The 20,650-nt window shown below is 37.0% G+C and overlaps 4 protein-coding genes and 2 pseudogenes across 8 annotated transcripts; 4 read left to right on the top strand and 2 right to left on the bottom strand.

The window, feature by feature from the left end:
• Positions 1-1,550: 1,550 nt before the first annotated feature.
• Positions 1,551-4,237, top strand: LOC104723526 (uncharacterized). 3 transcript variants are annotated; one of them, XM_010441907.2, is made up of 2 exons: positions 1,551-3,745; positions 3,863-4,237. In XM_010441907.2, exons 1-2 carry the CDS (start codon positions 3,310-3,312, stop codon positions 3,991-3,993), a joined length of 567 nt encoding a protein of 188 aa, XP_010440209.1. In that variant the 5' UTR covers positions 1,551-3,309; the 3' UTR covers positions 3,994-4,237. The 3 variants fall into 3 exon arrangements, with proteins under 3 accessions (XP_010440209.1, XP_087332038.1, XP_010440210.1); XM_087475912.1 differs by having other exon boundaries at positions 1,585-3,784; XM_010441908.2 differs by having other exon boundaries at positions 1,591-3,731.
• A 403-nt stretch (positions 4,238-4,640) lies between these two features.
• LOC147934002 (uncharacterized) lies at positions 4,641-5,054 on the top strand. Its single transcript, XM_087472429.1, has one exon. The coding sequence runs from the start codon at positions 4,641-4,643 to the stop codon at positions 5,052-5,054; it is 414 nt and encodes a 137-aa protein (XP_087328555.1).
• Positions 5,055-6,861: 1,807 nt separating this feature from the next.
• Positions 6,862-7,730, top strand: LOC147934003 (uncharacterized). Its single transcript, XM_087472430.1, has 2 exons — positions 6,862-7,108; positions 7,348-7,730. Exons 1-2 carry the CDS (start codon positions 6,862-6,864, stop codon positions 7,728-7,730), a joined length of 630 nt encoding a protein of 209 aa, XP_087328556.1.
• Positions 7,731-10,778: 3,048 nt separating this feature from the next.
• On the top strand, positions 10,779-11,605 carry LOC147934004 (uncharacterized; annotated as a pseudogene).
• A 2,561-nt stretch (positions 11,606-14,166) lies between these two features.
• Positions 14,167-16,750, bottom strand: LOC104723529 (uncharacterized). Of its 2 annotated transcripts, XM_087470892.1 has the most exons (7): positions 16,226-16,677; positions 15,792-16,003; positions 15,449-15,607; positions 15,103-15,331; positions 14,890-14,975; positions 14,706-14,797; positions 14,167-14,619 (listed from the first exon to the last, which is right to left on the bottom strand). In XM_087470892.1, exons 4-7 carry the CDS (start codon positions 15,289-15,291, stop codon positions 14,375-14,377), a joined length of 612 nt encoding a protein of 203 aa, XP_087327018.1. In that variant the 5' UTR covers positions 15,292-15,331; positions 15,449-15,607; positions 15,792-16,003; positions 16,226-16,677; the 3' UTR covers positions 14,167-14,374. The 2 variants fall into 2 exon arrangements, with proteins under 2 accessions (XP_087327018.1, XP_010440212.1); XM_010441910.3 differs by lacking the exon at positions 15,449-15,607 and having other exon boundaries at positions 16,226-16,750.
• A 651-nt stretch (positions 16,751-17,401) lies between these two features.
• Positions 17,402-20,398, bottom strand: LOC104723530 (putative disease resistance RPP8-like protein 2; annotated as a pseudogene). Its single transcript, XR_015571106.1, has 3 exons — positions 19,481-20,398; positions 19,257-19,403; positions 17,402-19,040 (listed from the first exon to the last, which is right to left on the bottom strand). The product of XR_015571106.1 is annotated as a putative disease resistance RPP8-like protein 2 (transcript).
• Positions 20,399-20,650: the final 252 nt, after the last annotated feature.

The raw sequence follows: 20,650 nt of genomic DNA on the forward strand, positions 1-20,650 counted from the left end.
GCTAAATACATATAATATATGTTTTCTTAAATAAATAGAATAATAATACATCAACGCACATTCAAGCATATGATTAACAAAAGGCAACGCATTTTCTAACAACAATATGTTGTATAGTTGTATACACAGACATCACAACTTGTAGTATATGTGTATACAGTGTATATTTACGTACGTATGTGCGTGTTAATTCGCTCGTAAACTTAATCGTTAACGAAAATATTAGTATAACTCCAATAGCTGTTAATCGTTTAACAAAAATAAAAGTAGCAAGTATAGGAGATAAAACCAAAAATTTAACTAAGTGACTTTGGTTCACGGTCACTACACACTCCTCCTTAGAGGCTTTACGGATAAAGTCATACGATATTAAGTTATTAACTCTTCCGCTCGATGATGGTTCGGATAACATTTTGAGATGACACCGAGCCGGCCGGCCATGTAATAGAAATAGAATAAAAATTATGGCTAAAACCGAGTAACTGAACGTTTAGGTATTATATTTGTAAAAAAGAAACAATTGTTGTGTTCGATTATACCAAATGTTTAGTGGTCAAATGTTATCGAACATCACCTGATTTGTTTTATTTATTTATTAAGCAAGCATATATAAGACAAACGAAAAGAAAAAGGAAGCAAAACAAAAAGAGGTTCACAATTGCATTGCCACTTGCATGGTCGAAAGGTATTAATAATGGAACCTAAGAGATACATATATGACATTTGTGTAACCTCTGTCCAATAGTATTGGGAAAAGTGGCAGCAACGCACTTTGGTAAGTGATACTGGTGGATCTCCTCCTCAATGTTTGCTCTCCACTATGACACTTACTCATCGACCCTTTTCTTTAACCAAAATACTATGTAAAATGTTTAGTTACATTTTTTTAGTAAGTTATCCCTACTTATTGGAATACAAGCTGGTAGCATAAATTGATCATGTTTCAAATTGTATGCAAGCAGGGAAAATGTTTAAATTATAGAATGCCTTTCAAAAACGATTATATAAGTCACAAAAGATAAAGTTAAGCACTCTGATTATGCCTAAGAGGCTAAGAAATATTTTTATATACCATATCCTCCATAACACGTACACATACAAAAGCTCTTGAATTCTTATTTGTAACAGATGAAATCAGTAAATTACAAATGGACGATATAAGTCACAACATCTTGATGACTTTGTTTGTAGAGTAAATTCTAAATATCTATTGAAATGGAATATTGGATTTTATTAACAAAATAGTAAAAACTGTTAGAATCTATGTTCCCTTTTTTTTTTTTAGGAAACCCCACTTTTTTCAAAATCTTTAATGGTTAAAAAAAATGGATTCTTGGAAACAGTTTCAAAATTTTAGATAAATTTTAAGTGATATATTTTTTGAAACATTATTATTAAGGTTCATTTAAAAAAAATAATGTAAGGTTTATCGTAATAGTTAGATATTTAGATTATGGATTATGTAGTTCGTTATTTCTAAAAATATATACTATTTTTTTTGTCATAATATTAGACATTAATATAATGATTAAAGTTTTAGGTTCGTAAACATTAATATAAAGGTTTAATTTCCCAAGTAGACAAGAAAATAATTTCAGAAAAAAAAAGAAGAAAAAAAAGGAACATGGAATCAAAAAAGATATAATACAAGCACAAAGCGATTGCGATTTTTAGGATTCCAAATTGAAATGGTTGATTACGGTGGCTTTGGGTGTGGATTGAAAGAGGGTATCTCGGTTATTCTTGGGGTTTGTAGATTTTGGGATGGGATTGACCTTCCATCACTGATTCGGGAACGATATGGACAGTTATTTCCAGATCCGGCCCCATGTGAGGGATCTGTGGTTTCGTGGCCTTTGGAGATAAGGTTTCAGGGCGAGTTTAGGATCTATGGGGGGAGTAGTATGATTTTGTGGTCATCATGTCCCTCCTGTGGGATCCGCGATCCAGGTCGATTGGATTCGAGGTTTCCTTTTCTGAGTTTTTGGGTCGATGCGTATCTCGAATTGATCCTGGGTTTTTATGAGATCTTCGCAATCATGGTTCGGAATCTCTTGACAGCGGATCAAGGGATTTTCTTTCATTGCATTTGGTGGATTGATGGTAAGAGTATATTCATCTATTTACAGTCCTGAGGAAATTTGGAAAGCAAGTGGATACGAATTCAGATTTTTTGGGGTCTGGTAGGCTCGGATTGTGGGTGTTTATGTAGCTGGTCTCAAGGTTTAGCTATTTTCGACATCACTTTGCATTCTCTCAGTTTCTGGTGTTTTAGTCGGTATTGTGTTCATTGGTGGTTCGGAGTTTTGCATTTGGTTTCTCCGCTCTCATATTTGGGATCTTCTCCGTGGTTTGCTATGGCTCAACTGGCGCTCAACAAAGGCAAGTCTGCACTGGTCCGTACGGAGGTTGTAAAGATCTCTAGCTCTGTCTTGGCTCAGCGGATTCAACAGTTTTCTCTCACTTTAATTGGAAGACTGATGAATCCTGCGGTCCAGAGAATGGAGTCTCTTCTTTCTAATTTGCCTAAGATATGGAAGTTAGAAGACAAAGTTATGGGAGAGGATTTGGGTCAGGGAACGTTTCAGTTCAATTTTGAGGAAGAGGCGGATCTTCAGGGAGTTTTACTCAACGGTCCCTACCATTTCGATGGCTGGATGCTTTCATTGGTTCGTTGGGAACCCATAGTGTCCGACTCTTATCCCTCGGCCATTAGTTTTTGGGTGAAGGTGGGAGGTATCCCTATGCACCTATGGGAGTTAGCAACGCTTGAGGCAATAGAGAGGAAGGTTGGGAAGATCAAGGATCTCGATGAGGACACAGGAAGTATTTGTGTCACGGTGAATGGCTTTAACCCTTTGCTTTTCAATCTGGTGGTTCCCTTTGATACAGGGGACGAGGTGGTGGTTACCATTGATTATGAGAAGTTGTCTGGGTTTTGTAAACATTGCTACAAATTAACACACGATGTACTGGTCTGTCCCGAGTTGAAGGTGGCCCCAGCGGGTCGCGGAAGTGTGGATCATGTGTATAAAAGAGGGACACAACGGCAACAACATGGTTAAACAGGGTTCTGTTGCTCAACATGATGGGGGTTGGGAGAAACCAAGGAAACATGTCAAACGGGCCTTGGATTTTCAAGCTGAGCACTCTTATGACAGGCGTCAAGCTCAGTTCAGGGGTGGAGAGTCCAACTCTTCTGGTACCTCTCTTCAAGCGAGGAATCAAAGGCACGCTTGGGGACAGAAGATGAGATATCTTGGCAGAGGTTCGGGCACCAATACGGGGTATGATTTTTCATAGTCACAGATGGTTGGTGGTGTCACGGTGGATCCTTCTATGGAGTTACCTCCACTCAGGAAGGGGATTCGTCCTGTTTGGCCCAAACCAATGTACAAGGTTAAGCAATCATCGGGTGAGAAGAAATCTCAAAGTCTAGAACACAGTGGTGTGGGTGTCGAGGATACCTCAATGGAAGTGAATGTGGAGAATGGTTCAGGTGGAGGGGATCAAGATCTTGAGGATCAGGGTTTTAATGAGAGCACCGACGATTTGTTAGAGGATGGGGAATTTGATGATGTTGATATCCCGGAGGATTCAAGGCAAGGTTCGAAGATAGTTATGGAGGCTGGTTTAGAGTCTGGCTTAGGAGGGGAGGATAATAATGTTCAAGGCACGAATATTTCTGCTCCTTTATACTTGAGTCTGCGGGATATGAATGATGCTATAAGGTCTGTTTCCCTGGGTAAGTCGGTTAGTCCCCATGTTAGAAAGGGTTTTCAAGGTTCGAAGAAAGCTGTTTTGCCTTTGGCTTCACCTGGGAAACGTCTTTTGGCTAAAGCTTTGTCTTTCAAACCTGCAGGTAAGGGCATTAAACCAGTGGTGGTTGGTAAACAAGGTCAGAAGACAAGAGATGGCATTCCTGCTGGTGGAGGAAGTCGTCCTCACAAGAAAGGGATGGTGGCACTCCTGAAACCACCGGCTCAAACGTGAAGATCTTAAGCTGGAACTGTCAGGGTATTGGGGCTGATCTGACAGAGAATTATTTGGGTGATCTGTGGAAGAAGCATCGACCAGACATTTTATTTCTGTTAGAAACAAAAAAGTGTTTTTCTTATTTACAAAAACTTCAGAATAAGTTTGGTTATAATAATTTGTTTACTATTGATCCCTGCGGGTCTAGTGGGGGCTTAGCTTTGTTTTTTATGGATGAAATAAAACTTTCAGTTCTTTTTGATAGTGATCGAATCATTGATACACAAGCTTTTGTTGGGCAACAATTGGTATTTATGTCTTTTATTTATGGTGATCCTGTCCCCCAGCACCGGGAAAAAGTTTGGGATAAGTTAACGTATATTGGCTCTTTTCGCATTGATCCTTGGTTTTTGATAGGTGATTTTAACGAACTAGTTGGGAACCATGAGAAAAAGGGTGGAGCTTTGCGTCCTGCTTCTTCTTTCGTGCCTTTTTGTTCAATGCTTTGTCATTGCGGGATGCTAGAATTTCCTTGCTATGGGGAGCAATTATCCTAGAGAGGTAATCGTTGTAATAATCAGGTGGTTCGTTGTCGGTTAGACCGTGCTTTGGGTAATGAGGATTGACATGGGCTTTATCCAAATTCGAGGGTAGACTACTTAGAGATGATTGGGTCTGACCATTGCCCTATTTTAGCAACTTGTCTAAAGACGGACCGGAGACGGCATAGACAGTTCCGGTTTGATAAGCGTTGGTTGGGTCGAGAGGGTATTACCGATGCGGTCGAGTCAAGGTGGAATCGATCAAGAAATTTTCGGACTCCAGGTTTTGTGGATAAGATCAGGAATTGTCAGAATTCGATTTCCTCGTGGCGTAAAAATAATGTCACCTACGATCCCTCGGCTATTTCTAACTTGAAGGTAGCTTTGCAAGCGGCGAAAATGGATGATTCGATTTCTCATGACAAAATTTGGGGGATTGAGAGGAAATTAAAAGAGGCATACCGTGATGAGGAAATTTATTGGCAACAAAAAAGTAGGAAATTCTGGCTAAGGGTTGGGGACAAGAACACTCAATAGTTTCATGCATCTACTAAACAGAGGCGGGTGTGAAATAGGATCATTGGATTATTTGATACGGATAATGTCTGGCATAAAAATCCATCGGGTATGGAGCATATTGCTACTAAATATTTTGAGGATCTTTTCACGAAATCGGATGGTCGGGGTATCTCCGAGATGCTTCAAGAAATTCAGCCACTTATCACGAACAGAATAAATAGAGATCTTAATAGGGATATTTCGGAAGTAGAAGTCCGCAAGGCCTTATTTGCTATGGATTCGGAGAAGGCTTCGGGCCATGATGGCATGACGGCTTTGTTTTTTCAGCGATTTTGGTCTTCCCTAAAAGGGGATTTGGTGTCTCCGATAAGAGAGTTTTTTCGAACGGGCAGTTTTGATCCTCGTTTGAACGAGACTAATATTTGTCTCATTCCTAAAGTGGATGGACCATAGTGAATGACGGAATTTAGGCCGATTAGTCTTTGTAATGTAAGTTACAAAATTATTTCTAAAGTTATGTGCTTTCGGCTTCGTCGGGTTCTGCCTCTCTTGGTTTCAGAGACTCAGTCGATATTTGTTTCTGGGCGTCTCATTACGGATAATATTCTTGTCGCCCAGGAAATGTTTCATGGGCTGAATACTAATCGAAGGTGTAATTCGGAGTTCCTGGCCTTTAAAACAGATATGAGTAAGGCTTATGATCGGGTTGAATGAGATTTCTTAGAGGTAGTTTTGGTAAAATTAGGATTTGATCGGAGATGGATTTCGTGGATTATGTGGTGTGTTTCTTCTGTGTCGTATCAAGTGCTTATGAATGGCCAACCTAGGGGTTCTATTATCCCACAGAGGGGGTTACGTCAAGGGGATCCTTTGTCGCCGTATTTGTTCATACTTTGCACAGAGGTGCTGATAGCAAATATTAAAAAGGCTGAACGAGAGGAGAAGTTGACGGGTATCACAATTGCTCGTGATAGCCCCACTATTTCCCATTTGTTATTCGCTGATGATAGTCTCTTTTTCTGTAAGGCTAAAGTGCTGAATGTCGGACAGTGATGAATATCATAGGTGATTATGGTAAAGCTTCAGGGCATGAGGTTAACCTAGAGAAATCTTCAAGTATGTTCGGTAAGAAGGTTCTACCTGAGACAAGATCTCAGATAAAATCAGTTATTGGCATTTCCAAGTTGGTCTTCGAAGCTGTTATCGAAAGGGGGCAAGGAAGTTATGATTAAATCGGTGGCATTGGCACTTCCTACCCATGTTATGTCATGTTACAAACTGCCGCAGGAGCTGACGTCTAAACTAACGAGTGCTATATCTACCTTCTGGTGGAAGTCTAACGATAAGGCTCGTGGTATGCACTGGGTTGTTTGGGATAAATTATGTAAAGACAAGGGCGAAGGGGTCTAGGATTCCGAGCCCTAGACCAATTTAATGATGCTATGTTGGCTAAACAGTTTTGGCGTCTAATTCAACATCCGACTTCCTTGATGGCTCGGGTGATGAGAGGCCGTTATTTTAGGAATAAAAACATCCTCTTTTGGCAAAAAAACCGAATAATCCTTCCTTTGCATGGAGGAGCATTTACTCCACTAAAGATCTGGTGTGACAAGGAGCGAGGTGGGCGGTGGATTCTGGCAGCTCTATCTCTGTTTGGCGGGATCCGTGGTTACCGGATGTCCGACCTAGACCAGCTAATGGCCGGGGGAGTTTTTTGCTCCCGAGTTTGATGGTTAATCACTTAATTAATCCAATTACGAAGGACTGACATTTACCCATTTTACAGGAATTTTTTGATCCAGAGGATACCCCGATTATTCGGAGCATGTCGATGAGCAAATACTATAAACCGGATCGTTTAATATGGCACTTCACCAAATCGGGGAAGTACTCGGTGAAATCGGGTTATCGGTTAGCCCGAGACTTAATTACGGCAGTTGAATACGGGCCTACGTGTATGGCTCTTTGGGCTCTATCGTGGAAACTTGAGGTTCCTCCGAAGGTGCAACATTTCTTTTCGCAGGTTGCTTCTGGTACCCTTCCTGTGATGGAACGGCTTGCGCATCGGGGGGGTGGGTGGGATGTGATATCATATGCAAACGATGTGATTCTGCGGCAGAGTCTATAAATCACACACTTTTTGCGTGCCCTCGCTCGCGAAGTATATGGGAATTATCGCAAATCTCTCTCGATCCTGAAGGATTTCCATATGACTCTATTTATGCGAATTTAGATTTTATTTTTTGGCGGGCATTGACCCAATCCGGAGTTCCAGATATATCTTTCCGTCTTTCTTGGATTCTTTGATCAGTTTGGAAAGATAGGAATAGGAAAGTTTTTCAGGGCATACAGGGTGACCCAAGTGATATTATAAACCAGGCGAATAATGACAGGCTAGTGTGGGAGGAGGCCAAATCTTTCCCAGGGAGTTATGTACATCCTCCGCCGTCTCAGGAGAGGAGGGAGCCTGTTCCACGATGTCAGGTTGATGGTTCATGGAAAGGTTCGGATCCTTTCCAGGGTATGGGTTGGTGGTACTGTAATGGTGAAGATTTGACGTTTCTTTTGGGAGCACGAAGTCATAGACGTGGCCCAAACCTATTACACGCGGAGTTACAAGCTCTAATATGGGCTATGGAATCTTTGATTGCGGCGGGGGTTGACTGTCAAGTCTTCGAGACGGATTGTGCATAATTGATTGCGATGGTGGAGCTGCCCGAAGATTGGCCGGCTTTCTCGAACCTGTTGGAAGATTTCTCCTTGCTCCGATCTTTTTTTCCTTCCTTTACCTTGACCAGGATCCCTCGTGAGTCCAATGTCATGGCAGATTGTCTTGTTCGAGTTTCAAGATCTTTACTTTCTGATATTTCTTTTGTAAACTCTTATCTTCCTGTTTGGGCAACCAATATTAGAGTAATCTTTTAATTTATTTAATGTTTGGTTGAAAAAAAATAAATAAAGAATTTCAGAAATAATGTACAATTGTAATCTTGAATGTTAAATAAACTCTTACACTCTGCAAATTTAAGAGTTAATATAATTCTTAACCATAGCATAGATACTTAATCTAGTTAAGAATATTCTCCATGCTCGGCTATTAAAATCTTAATTGTTCCTTCTTTTTTTTTCTATCGTTCTGATAAATCTGTGAAGCAAAATTTGTTCAGAATTCTTAGAATATACTATACTCATTGTTTTTTTTGTGTGTAGAACTCTGAACTCCTATAATTTCGTTTATTAATTGGTAAATATTTAATGCAATTTAAAATCTGTTATTATTAGAGATGTTTTAATGGAAAAAAAAAACTTAAAGTTAGTGATCACAAAATTAATAAGTAGTTGTTGTAGTGTCAATTTTGCGGAGGAGCTTCCCCGGGGTGCAACGTGTCGAATCGATGGATAAGTTATAATTAAAAAACCATTATTTGAAAAAAATTAAGTGTCAGCATGTGAATCCAGCCACCTCTTTAGCCAATTGAAATCATTCTTTGACCCCAACTTTTTTGGATTTTGACGTTATTTCCAATTATCGACCTCAACTCTCTCATAGATTTTTGAGTCGAGTCATTCATAAAAATATTCACGTGAATGAGCGCTTAAAACGTGTTATAATTTTTGAAGTAATTGAATTCGAACTCTGCTCTCTTATAACACATCTACTATGCATAGTAATTGAATTGGTCCACCCTATGATTTAGTAGAACGAATGAATAGGTTAAACAACAATGAACACAAAGTGTTGGTGATTAGTATATAAGTAAGTGAAGCAAGATAACTTGTGTATAAAAACTCTAAATATGATAAAAATGAGGGATAATAATAGTATATACTTCCTCTGTCTCATGATGTTTTAGAGAATAATTTTTGTCTTTCAAAAATTGATAATCTAAATATTTTTAATATATTTTTGTTTTAATAATTACTGATGTCGTAGAGTGTATGAAGCGAGAAAGTGGAAAAATGAAAAAGTATCAGAAAAATAAATCATGAGAGGTTATAAATAAAATAAAAAAATCATAAGAAAACAAAATTAATTATATATTTCCTCTGTCTTAATATGTGTGTAAAATCCTAAACATCTAAGTATGTGAGAGAGAGGGAGTAGTAAACAACAGAAATGTTTATTCTGTTACAAAAAATAAAAAAACAAAACAAAAATGTTTATTTTTGGCGTGAGGTGTCATGGTCTGTACTGTCCGAAGAAAAGAGGCCGTACGTTAACGTGAAACAATTATAATACGCAACTCCTTCAAAGAGTCGAGACAAAACATATTCAAATATAACCAAACAAAGAAAATATCAAAATGTTGACTGAAGTGAAAAACTAAATTACAGATAATATGCTCTCGCGTTGATAGTTGTACTCAAGACCTCCCACTTACTAAACGGGTGCTCTAACCAACTGAGCTACTAGAACTTCTTGCTTACCTTGTTTCCACAGAACTCTAAAAGCTTAATATTAAGGTGTTGAATGGCGACATGTATATTTGCGGATTTAATAAAAATTATCACTTTTATCCATCAATGTACGTTTTTTGTTTTTTTAAAAAGTGAATGATTTGCGTATTTCAAAACAACAATAATATATAAGAGATAGAATAACGCACTTCAATTTTATAGTCTGCACAAAACCTAACGGTCCAATAAAATTGCATTCTCTAAATAATAATTTTTTTTTAAAAATAATAGAAGTTGTATATAAAAAGTAAGAAAGCAAACGAATGAATACACATAAAAAAATATATCTCTATCTTTTTTGTTCCTTTTCTTTTTTTCTTCTTCTCTCCAGAAAATAGGATCATCACTTTGAAGGTAATTTATTTTATAATTTAATTATTATTGTTATCACAAAATTATAAATTTAAAACTGTATTTTTTTGGTTATTAAGAAATTTGAATTGATCATCACATTATTTATTTTTAAATTAGATGCTATTAACATAATTTTTATCCAACAAAAATAACTTAAATAACTGAAATATTTATTAAAGTTATAACTTATGTACTTTAATCAATTTATAAATAGTTTAGAATAAGTTATGTACTTCATATATTTTATACCAAATATATATAATTAAATGTATAAAGATTCTAATATTATAAAAAGTAATAATTTGCTTCTCAGATTAATTTTGTAATATTTACTATTATTATAAATTTTCTAAAATATGTAAATTTTTTCATAAGATATCATGTGCAAATATATATATATATATATATATATATATATATTATACATAACACACATATATGCCTAAGTATATATAACAATTATAATATTTGTTGTTCTCAGCCATTATAGCTGCCCTTTTTATATAAGTAACTGGTTTTAAAAAAAAAGTTACGATTGTATTTTTTGGAAAATATATCTTTTTTTGTTAACAATTTAATTATTTTATCAAATAATGTCTCATCATCGGGGGAACATATATATATTCCGAAACGTATTTTTAGTGAATATTATAACATATTATTTAATTATTATGAATGTAGATATGTCATCTAATCGTCGACGAAATACAAATCCTTCCAGACGAGCAAATCCAAGTGAAATTACAACTTCTCCTACAGAAAAAACAGTACGGGTAAATATATGTTTTGCCTTTTTAGAAAATATTATATTAGTTAAAATTTACTTGGTTATTAATATTGTATAAACGATATATGTAGAACAAAGACAAGTACAAATGGTCGCACATCCAAGAAGAAACATTAATTCAAGTGTTTGACGAAGCAATTGTCATGTCTAATTACACTCTTAAAAATCCTACTGCGATTGGTAGAGAGTATATGGTTAAAAAGTTCAATCAAGCGTTCAACATGGATATAACTTATGGTTTCTTCAAAAACAAGCTGGATGAATTCAAAAAAAAACTATAAAAGATGGAAGGTTCTTATGCATAAAACTGGGATAACGGTTGATCCTGATACATCTATGATATATGCATTTGAATCATGGTGGGTGGACCAAGAGTTTGTAAGTACACATTATCTTTCTGCTTATCAACTTACGTATAAAAATTTAGGTTTTAAAACTAATCCACTTTAGTTTTAGGGCTGCAAATTAACAAAAAGTTTCAACCGAAAACCGCCTGAGTTTTGGGATGTGATGAAACGATGTCTCGCATTACATGATGTTCAATCACAATCTCAACACTCCTCTCGTCAAAGAAGAGAACAATTGCTTAACGAGCATGGAGATGGAGATGAGAATCTTTATGACTCAGATGCCGAAAGTGATGACGAACCACAAACACAAGTTCCTGAGACACAAGAAGAAGAAGAAGAAGTGTATCGTGTTACTATTGATGACGATGAAACCTTACAACACTCCGCTCCCAGAACCCAACAACGCAGTAGACTAAATTTGCAGTCGACAGCTAGACGTGGGAGTAACATACAAAGATCTGAGGGAAGCTCCCGAGTATCTATTGAAACAACTGTACAAGACACCATCGCTGGGTACAGAGAATTTCAACGACAAAGTTTTCAACAACTTCGTCCTGGCGGTTTTGACCAAGATGATTATGACGAATTTAAATAAGCGGAAGCAATATTCATTTCGCTAGACCTACCAAAGTACATAAAATTTTATTGGGCATGCATTAACGCAATTAAGGAGTTTGTTTTTTGGCGTAAGTATTTTATTGACATAGCAGGAAGCACTGACGAAGATAAGCTACAATTGCTAGAAGCTATGACTGGTGTTACACGAAACAACCAAGATGTGCCCAAACAATTAAGCTCAGGTCATTCATTTGGGAGTCCGCATTCAGGAGGTTTATCATCTGGTAGTCCATCATCTGTAGGTAATAATTTAGGAGGGCAAAATCCACTTGGTGGTTGAGATCCTGGTTATCAACAATGGGGCACACCACCAAATGCTCCACAGTGGGGCACACCACCAAATACTCATCCACAATGGGGCACACCACCAAATGCTCCACAGTGGGGCACACCACCAAATGCTCATCCACAGTGGGGAACACCACCTAATACTTCACAGTGGAGCACACCATCGAACTTACATTCGTGGCAACAAACACCAAATTTTCAGCAAGGCGGTTCATCTGGGACAACTCCAACAAATATTCAATATGGATTTTCACTAGGTGACCAAGGTGAAAATGTAGGGAATACTCAACACGAAACTTCAGCTGGTCTCGATTTCACTAATTATTTTGAATCTGGACGAATGCCACAAACACCTAGACCAAGAGGCCTTTTCAATATTTGGGGAACCCCACAAGAACCAAATGAAAGTCATCAAAGTGATGTAGGAGATGAATAATACCGTGCTTAATCAATATCGCTTATGTTTTTTTGTGATTTATATTTTATATGTTAATTTTTGAATTTTATGTATTTTGTGAGATTTTAAAATAATTTATCTTTAATGAAATATCGTTTGTAATTTCAGGCATTTCGTATATGTCAGTTGCGATCACAAGACCCAAACAATTTAAGTTACGAAGAGAGAGTTGAATTGTGGAATTTGGAAAATGAACAGTTTGAAGAGTTAGTAATTCAACCAGCTTTGGCTTATTATGATCGATATTTTCAAAGAGCACCAGCCCAAACTGATGGAGGTTTGGGATGGAGAAATATATGGCATCGACTACAACATGATGTTGCTGCTTGTCTTCAGTTATTACGGATGTCACTTCCATGTTTCACGACATTGTGTAATATGTTGCAAACAAATTATGGTCTACAACCAACATTAAATATAAGTATTGAAGAAAGTGTGGCTATGTTTTTACAGATATGTGGGCACAATGAAGTTCAAAGAGATGTTGGTTTGAGATTTGGCCGAAATCAAGAAACTGTACAGAGAAAATTTAGGGAAGTTCTTACGGCAACTGAGTTATTGGCATGTGATTATATTAGAACTCCAACAAGACAAGAACTCTATCGAATTCCTGAAAGACTTCAGGTAGACCGAAGATATTGGCCATATTTTAATGGATTCGTTGGAGCTATGGATGAGACTCATGTATGCGTCAAAGTAAAGCCTGGGTTACAAGGAATGTATTGGAATCGGCACGATAATGCATCATTGAACATCATGGCAATATGTGATTTGAATATGTTATTCACATATATCTGGAATGGAACACCAGGATCATGCCACGATACAGATGTTCTGCAAATGGCACAACAAAGTGAAACCGAGTTTCCTTTGCCTCCATCAGATAAGTATTATCTCGTTGATTCTGGTTATCCAAACAAACAAGAATTTCTTGCTCCTTATAGATCATCACGAAATCGAGTTATGAGATATCATATGTCCCAGTTTCATTCTGGTCCTCCTCCAAGGAATAAACATGAATTGTTCAACCAATGTCATGCATCTTTATGTTCTGTTATTGAAAGAACGTTTGGAGTTTGGAAGAAGAAGTGGAGAATACTTTCTGATTTTCCAAGATATAATGTTCAAATTCAGAAAAGAGTGGTAATGGCTACAGTGGGACTACATAATTTCATCAGGATTTCAAATTTCTCGGATGCAGATTTTGCAGATGTAATGACTGAGACGAACAACAACCAAAATTTGAGCATGATATTGGTGGCATGGATGCAACAGAGATAACAGATAGAGAAGCTATGACGCAAATAAGAGATACTATTGCAAATATTTATGGAAAAATCAAAGTAATCAATAATTTTTTAAAAAAAATTGTATCTTTTTATAGTTGAACTTTTTATCAATATGTCCAAAAAAAAATAACTTTTTGATCAACTATAGTATTTAAGGTTTATAAATATAATTATTTTTATTATTAATTCATAACATACAATAATATACAAACATACTAATTATTAATAAATTTATTTATAATATATGTAATCCGCACCGCTTTTCTTTTTTTACCATTCACACAATAAATACTGAACTCCAAATAGTTTTTTCACCAATCAAATATCATTCTGTCTCGTTTATTTTGTATAAACCGCACTTGTCCTGCAAACCGCTTGTACCGCAGTTGATACGTACCGCACTCTAGAACCACTTTCCCCGCACAACCAAAACCGCAGTCACCATTCAAACCCTTATCTCTAATTTAACCACACCAGTACAGTTACAACTTTACAAAATTATAACAAACATATAACAAAAAAATCTCTCTTCGATAAACTCTTTTTTTACTTCCGAACTGTGTCAATTACACGATAACAAGTTTCCACAGTAATAAAACACAAATTTACGATCATCAGTGTCTATACAGATTCTCATTTTCCCCTTCAAAAAAACAAACAAAAGTTGCTCAAAGATGCTTCACTTTTGCTATATATCACTCTCGTTATTTATAGTTTTAGGAAACGACTATTAAATATCATCTTCTCGCAGAACCACTATGCGTTATGAAGTGTCTAAAGTCTGGTAGGATCACCTTCAATCGCCTGAGCCACTCTTCAGCTGCTTGTAGCAGCGTCCCGACTCTCTGGTTCTCGTCAGCGTCACTCTCTGGGCTCCACACCGACAGCTTAAACTTGTAGGAGGCTAGACCAAAAGTCGGCAATGGAAGCTTCGATGACGCAACCGATTTGCTTGAGCTTCGACCTTCCTCATTGCTTGAACCTTTTTACAAAATAATATATAACAGTGTGATTCGGAATGTTTTATAATAAGCCAGACTATGATTTATATATGCCGAGATGACTTACCTCGACAGGGTGTTGATAAGGAGTGGAATGTTAAAAAGCAAGCGTCGAGGTTTTGTAACGATTGACCTAATGGTATTCGGTATATTGGGTACCTTCACAGAAAGAGAAGATATACGATTTAGAGAGAGCGATCTGGAAAAATAAACTCATAAAAATGTGGGAAAGGACAGGTTAGATGCAATACCAAGCTACAGAGACCCAACTGGAAGGTGATAGATCGCAGCTCCTGTATGTTCTGAGTGCTGGAAACTGTGATGACAGGTTTGAGATCTGAAATAGTAAGGTTAAACATTATTATGAGACAGAACAGAACATTTTCGTCGGAACACCATGTGAGTGTAACATGCTAATAGAGGTCGAGCCACTTTTGTTACATGTATAGAGACAATAAGCTTACCTTGTCAGTCAATGGTTCACGGCCAAATGGCATAGCAGCTTCAAGATACTCAAAGACAAGGTCACCAGGAGAGTTACTGCTAGCCTCACTCTCATCACTCGATGAACCAATGCAAGGTTTCTCTTCCAAAGAGGCTCTGTATAAACTCTGAGAAAGTTCTCTACAGTCATTACTGCCATCGCTACTCATGTCTCTAGGCGAGTCACCATCACTTTCTTCACCAGGCCTCCTGTTAAAGAACATACACCAAAACAACGGTTTTATCTAAAAGGCAGAAAAAAAAATTGGAAATTAAGGAGAAAGCCCAAGAGACCAGACAAATTTGTAATTCAACACCATTACATACTTGAACTCTAGTTCCTACAGCGTTCCCATGATTTGCTGATCTTCATAATGCAGACCACTGACTAGTATTTGAGAGCATGTAAGTTGTGTTTTTAGTCATCCAAATGTACATCTCTAGGTTAAGTAGCACAGAACGTCTAAGAAATGGTTTTCGATCGTCCTAAATAACGAAGATTAAGAACAACCCAAGAAAGATGTGGCTTCATTTCAGAATATATAATTGACAAAAAACTCAACTGATAAATATCAGTTGAGCTCTTCAATAACTAAGAACCAGATAACTCTCATACTAATGGTTGATAAGGAGACAAATAAAACATACGCAAAATGATATTGAAACTCACCTCTTACTTATTGAAACTCTAGATGGGTCTTCATAAAGCTGAATTCCAGAGAGATAAGGAACATAATACTGAACAACCGAATCGATCCCATTCAAGAGAAGAGGAACCCCAACACCATAGGCACTCCACTCCTCAAACGAATCCCACAAATCATTAAGCAAGAAGTAAGGACAGTGCTCTGGTTCCCGGGTTCTCCACCCTTTAATGCTTCTCTGAAGAACACAGAAACTATAAGTAAGTACAACAACAACAACATCTCGTCTAGATTCTCTAAAGTCTATCCAATAACCCTAAATCCAATAAGAGCATGATCGTTCCCAAAAGAACGGTCTTCAATTACCAAAATGTGCAATGGAAAAGGAATTTGAAATTGGATTCTGAAACTTCCCTAAATCCAATTGAAATATTGAATAAACCTCAAGAAGTAAAATTACCAGAGGCAAGTATTGGGTAGAGACAACGGGAGTGGTGCACTCGATAAACCGGCCCAAATTGGAGGAAGTGCCGGTGGTGGTGGAGGAGGAGACCCGACCCGGTACAAGAGAGGAATCAGAGGTAGAGCACTCGTCGGGTTTCTTAACTTCCTTGTCCCTGGACTTAATCTGGCGATCGAGAATCTTATCCTTAGCGTTCAACTTCTTCTTTTCCTCCTCCTCCGCTTCAAGTCGCTTCTTCTCACGCTCCTGTTGAAGTTTTCTCATCGGAGGAGGGTTGTAAAACCGATTCTCGCCGCGGATCCTACGGGTAGTCGACATTTTTTCAGGCGCCGGCGATAGAGAATATAAAAAAGTAGTTGGGGATGATGATGATGATTAGCGTTTGGTCTTCTTCTTCTTCTTCTTCGTCTCTTCGTCTTCTGTGTGACGCAGTTTGAAAAAAGGGCCTCAATGGTTATTATGTTTATTATTATTATGTTTTAGGGTTTTAGATTTTTTTTGGGTTAGGGATTTATTAATTGAGAAGAGCAGTCAAAGATGCTTTTTATTATGAGATTTTGTTATTTACAGTATTTAATCAAATGAATAAATTCATACCTTCCATTATAAAAAATTCATAAACCAAAAACAATCTATACTAATAACAAAAAAAAAAATAGAGAAAAATAAGAACATTCTTTTGTTATAAAAAAATTACTTCAATTTCAGTTTGAATCTTCATCAAAATCAAAAATAAATACATTTTTTCAGTTGTGATTTGATCTCTTTGGCAATCATTTTGAGTTTTATTTTGTGTTAATAATTAAGAAATAAACTCCAAAAAAAAAAAAAAAACACGAAATTGTCATGTTAAATGTTGAGAATAGATTCAAGTGAAACAACAGAAATATATATATTCTTTTGTTCGACTCAACGGAAACACTTTACTTTAGAGATATGAACAGATTGGAAAATCTTAACCATAATAATGGAACAACACTCTATAATGATCTTAATTTTAGGTTTGATAGTTTTGTCTTCATCAACAACCTTAACCTTTTTAATGGATCCACTCATTCATGATATAATCCATCTATAATGATCTTAATTTTAGGTTTGATGGTTTTGTCTTTACTGGTTTCTGTTAAATGTAAACCAAAATCTAAACTATTTAAACCACATATAATACCGACCTACTAAAGTCATCGGTCCATATCAAACAGTACTATTTAAACTATTTTAAGCTACAAACTCGACAAATCCTTATAATCCGAGGAAAAATTCAAAATATATTGTCTCATGTTTTGGTTACACAAAGCGTTACCTCATATTGTTCAATCTGCATATTCTCTCATATATTGAACAAGAGGAATGTGTTGGACTTTGTAGTAGTTTTGTCCTCCTTCAGACAATTTCTCCTTCCATCCCATCATATATATACCCGCAATGGTCATTTCTTTTAAGGATGTTAAGTACTTGAGTCCATCTGGAAGCTCTTTTAAACTTCTGCATTCATTTATAGTCAAAGTATGAAGACACGACATCGAGCCTTCTTCTACTACCCACTCTTCCAAATCATATAGTCCATATAATTTCAGCACATGAAACTGAGGAAACCCGCTTTTGAGCACACCATTCTCGTTCCAGTGAAAGCACGGTATGATAATTCAACCCACTTCAAGTGAAGCAACTTCTCTAGAATCGGCATTGGACCCTCTTCCATGCAGCAATACCGTATACATATGATGTGTGCAAGGTTTGGAGGGAATCGATGTTGTTCAAGCAGTCTTGGTATATGCATATGCCCACCGTTAAAACTTTGCAAGGAATGGAATCAAGAACAAGTTTCCCTTTGTTATGGCCATCATGCATAACAATGAAAGCTGCTCGAGCTCTCTTGATTTGAAGAGAGATGAAGACAAGGTTTCTAAAGTACAACCATCAAGGGAACGGACAGTGAGAGTTCTGAGATTGGTCATACCACGAAGGTCCTTCACACTATTGTTCTCTAGTGAGTAACCACTCAAGGTCTCCAGGTTCACCAGATCACACAGTTCTAATTTTGTTTTAACATCCATTAGAAAAGGTAAGATAAGGTACTTTAATTCTCGCAGCTCTTTCAAGAAATTTGGCACATGAACTGAAACCCCATGGACACTTATAGAACTGGTAAACTCCCAAAGTCTAGAAATGATTGTATCAGAGCTTCTTCCTTGGTCTTGAAATACAAAAGAGATCTAACTTTCTTAGTTTTTTCATGTCCCATCATTTCAAATGCCTTACTACTATGCACAGCGAGTGTGCACAGATGTAGGGACTTTGACAATTTGTAGAAAGTTCTCTTCTTCGGCTTTAGATAAAAAAACTCCTCTCATGATGTCATGCATATGACAAGACTCAATCCTCGAAGTCAAATAATTTCTTTCAGAAATAACCATATTTCTTCTCACTAACTCTTCTAGGTAGCCGTCTACAATATCTCGAATGGTTCCTCGATCGATCATTATAACTCCTTCTGAAGCCCATTAATTAAACAATGTCTCCACATCTATCTTGTAGGCTTCGGGAAAATGGGCGAAGTAAAGGAAGCAATGCTTTAAACCCATTGGCAAATCTTCATAGCTCAAAGACAATACTCGGTAAACCAAATTGAAATGCAAGCCAGATCCTCTTATGATATGGAGTCCAATATTTTCATGTACTCTTTTCCATTTGAGAACTGTACGTTTCGTAGCTAACAACCCTCCCAACACTTTAACAGCTAATGGTAGTCCTCCACAATAGGTAACCATTTCCTTACCCATGATTTCCAGCTCTTCATCAACCATGTATTCTGCATATCATCACAAAGTATTATCTTTCTAGTTTTGAGCCTTAAAATAAAGATATTGCCTAATTACATCACTTCCTAAGAGAACTGGCCGTGTAGGAGATATTCTAGTCAACTAGTGTAGAGGATTGTGGAGATAAACATCTTAATAATTCTGTTCAACAAGAAAAAAAAAAAAAAATGTATACAACATCCTGAATTTTATATCTTAAAGTATACCTGCTTCGTCTCTCCTAGGAAATGTTAGTCTTTGGCATAGAGTCCAACTTTGTTCAGGAGTAAGGCTTCTAGGCCTAAAGGAAAAGCATGTCAGATCTGCATGTAAACCAACACTTTCTTTGCGGGAAGTAAGTAGCATCTTCCAACCTGCAAAATATTTCTGATTTAAGATTATGACCGAATGTGTACAGAGAAACACTGCATTTTTTTTGATAAGAAGTCACCTCTTTTCTGTGGAAACACTTCTTTAATTCGATCCTAGTCTTCTGCTTTCCTTATATCATCTAGGACAATCAAATATCTGTCAGTCTCCAACAACTGAAAGAGTTTACCCTGACGTGTAAACTCATCCATCTCTAGAATCTCCTCATCATCTGGTCTAAGATCTTGCAAGATTCTTTGCCAAACATGCTTATGTGTAAACTGTTGTGAAACACAGATCCATGCGAATCCGTCAAAATGACGTCGTACTCTGTCATGATAAAAAACTTGTATGACCAGAGTGGTTTTACCAATACCTCCCATCCCGGATATAGAAACACTTGAATGTTATCATATCCCACCAATTCAGCAACCATATCTTCAACACTTTGATTCATCCCCACAAGATCGTTTCAGAATTGTTAGGATATGTATGTCGGATTTCTCTTTGTTTTATCTTCAAGGGACAATGAACGTCCACACTCAATCATCTGTAGTATTCCAAAACTCTGCATTGATGTAATCACATCACATCGGATATCCTCTTAGTTATTCCTTTTGATATCTGAAACTATCTTCCGATGATCGAGTAAGATGGAAGCAAGTTTGGTGACACGCTTCTTGATCCCTTTTTCTTTTATTCTTCCTTCTTTCATAAGAAAGGTTTCATTTATATCCTCAGCATCATCATAAACAATGTCTTTGATATCTTCCAAAAAGTTTCTCACCCTTTCACTTTCATGTTTCTTGGCATCTGCATCTTTCAACAAAGACTGTAACCTTCCCAGCTGACGTTTTAGTTCGGAAACTTGCTCATGAACTCCTTGGAACTGCTCTGATTCTCGACTCACAAGATCCCAAAGCTTCTCAATTCCAAACAAGATAACTCCTTCAGCCATAACTTCTCTCCTGCTCCACCATAAGAACACAGAAGTCAACAATCACCGATGAGGGACCATCACAAGAAGCCAGGAACCCACAATCATAAATTTGAACATTCGTATAGAAATTATCTAAAACCCAATTGAATATGGACAGTTCTAGTGTGGCATCAATCATCCTTGAAGTTAAATATGATTACATTCAAACACCAAACGACACTTTTCTTAAAAGACAATTACAGAAACCCATAACTATGATTCAAGTTTGTGGATGACAACTAAAAACTAACCAAATTCGTGAAACAAGACCAC

This window comes from Camelina sativa, chromosome 11, assembly GCF_030686135.1.
Source record: "Camelina sativa cultivar CO46 ecotype springtype chromosome 11, ASM3068613v1".
Lineage (NCBI taxonomy): Eukaryota > Viridiplantae > Streptophyta > Magnoliopsida > Brassicales > Brassicaceae > Camelina > Camelina sativa.

What these genes read in the sequence shown, in the direction of transcription:
- LOC104723526 (XM_087475912.1), top strand. Translation starts at nt 3,310, where the DNA reads ATGGTTGGTGGTGTCACGGTGGATCCTTCTATGGAGTTACCTCCACTC. An exon ending in TGTTAGAAAGGGTTTTCAAG is followed by an intron (nt 3,785 to 3,862) that starts GTTCGAAGAAAG and finishes TCAAACCTGCAG; the next exon opens with GTAAGGGCATTAAACCAGTG.
- LOC104723529 (XM_010441910.3), bottom strand. Translation starts at nt 16,546, where the DNA reads ATGTCGACTACCCGTAGGATCCGCGGCGAGAATCGGTTTTACAACCCT. An exon ending in AGAGTTTCAATAAGTAAGAG is followed by an intron (nt 15,332 to 15,791) that starts GTGAGTTTCAAT and finishes GTTCTTTAACAG; the next exon opens with GAGGCCTGGTGAAGAAAGTG. An exon ending in CTTATCAACACCCTGTCGAG is followed by an intron (nt 14,620 to 14,705) that starts GTAAGTCATCTC and finishes TTTTGTAAAAAG; the next exon opens with GTTCAAGCAATGAGGAAGGT.
- LOC147934002 (XM_087472429.1), top strand. Translation starts at nt 4,641, where the DNA reads ATGATTGGGTCTGACCATTGCCCTATTTTAGCAACTTGTCTAAAGACG.
- LOC147934003 (XM_087472430.1), top strand. Translation starts at nt 6,862, where the DNA reads ATGTCGATGAGCAAATACTATAAACCGGATCGTTTAATATGGCACTTC. An exon ending in ACGGCTTGCGCATCGGGGGG is followed by an intron (nt 7,109 to 7,347) that starts GTGGGTGGGATG and finishes TTCTTTGATCAG; the next exon opens with TTTGGAAAGATAGGAATAGG.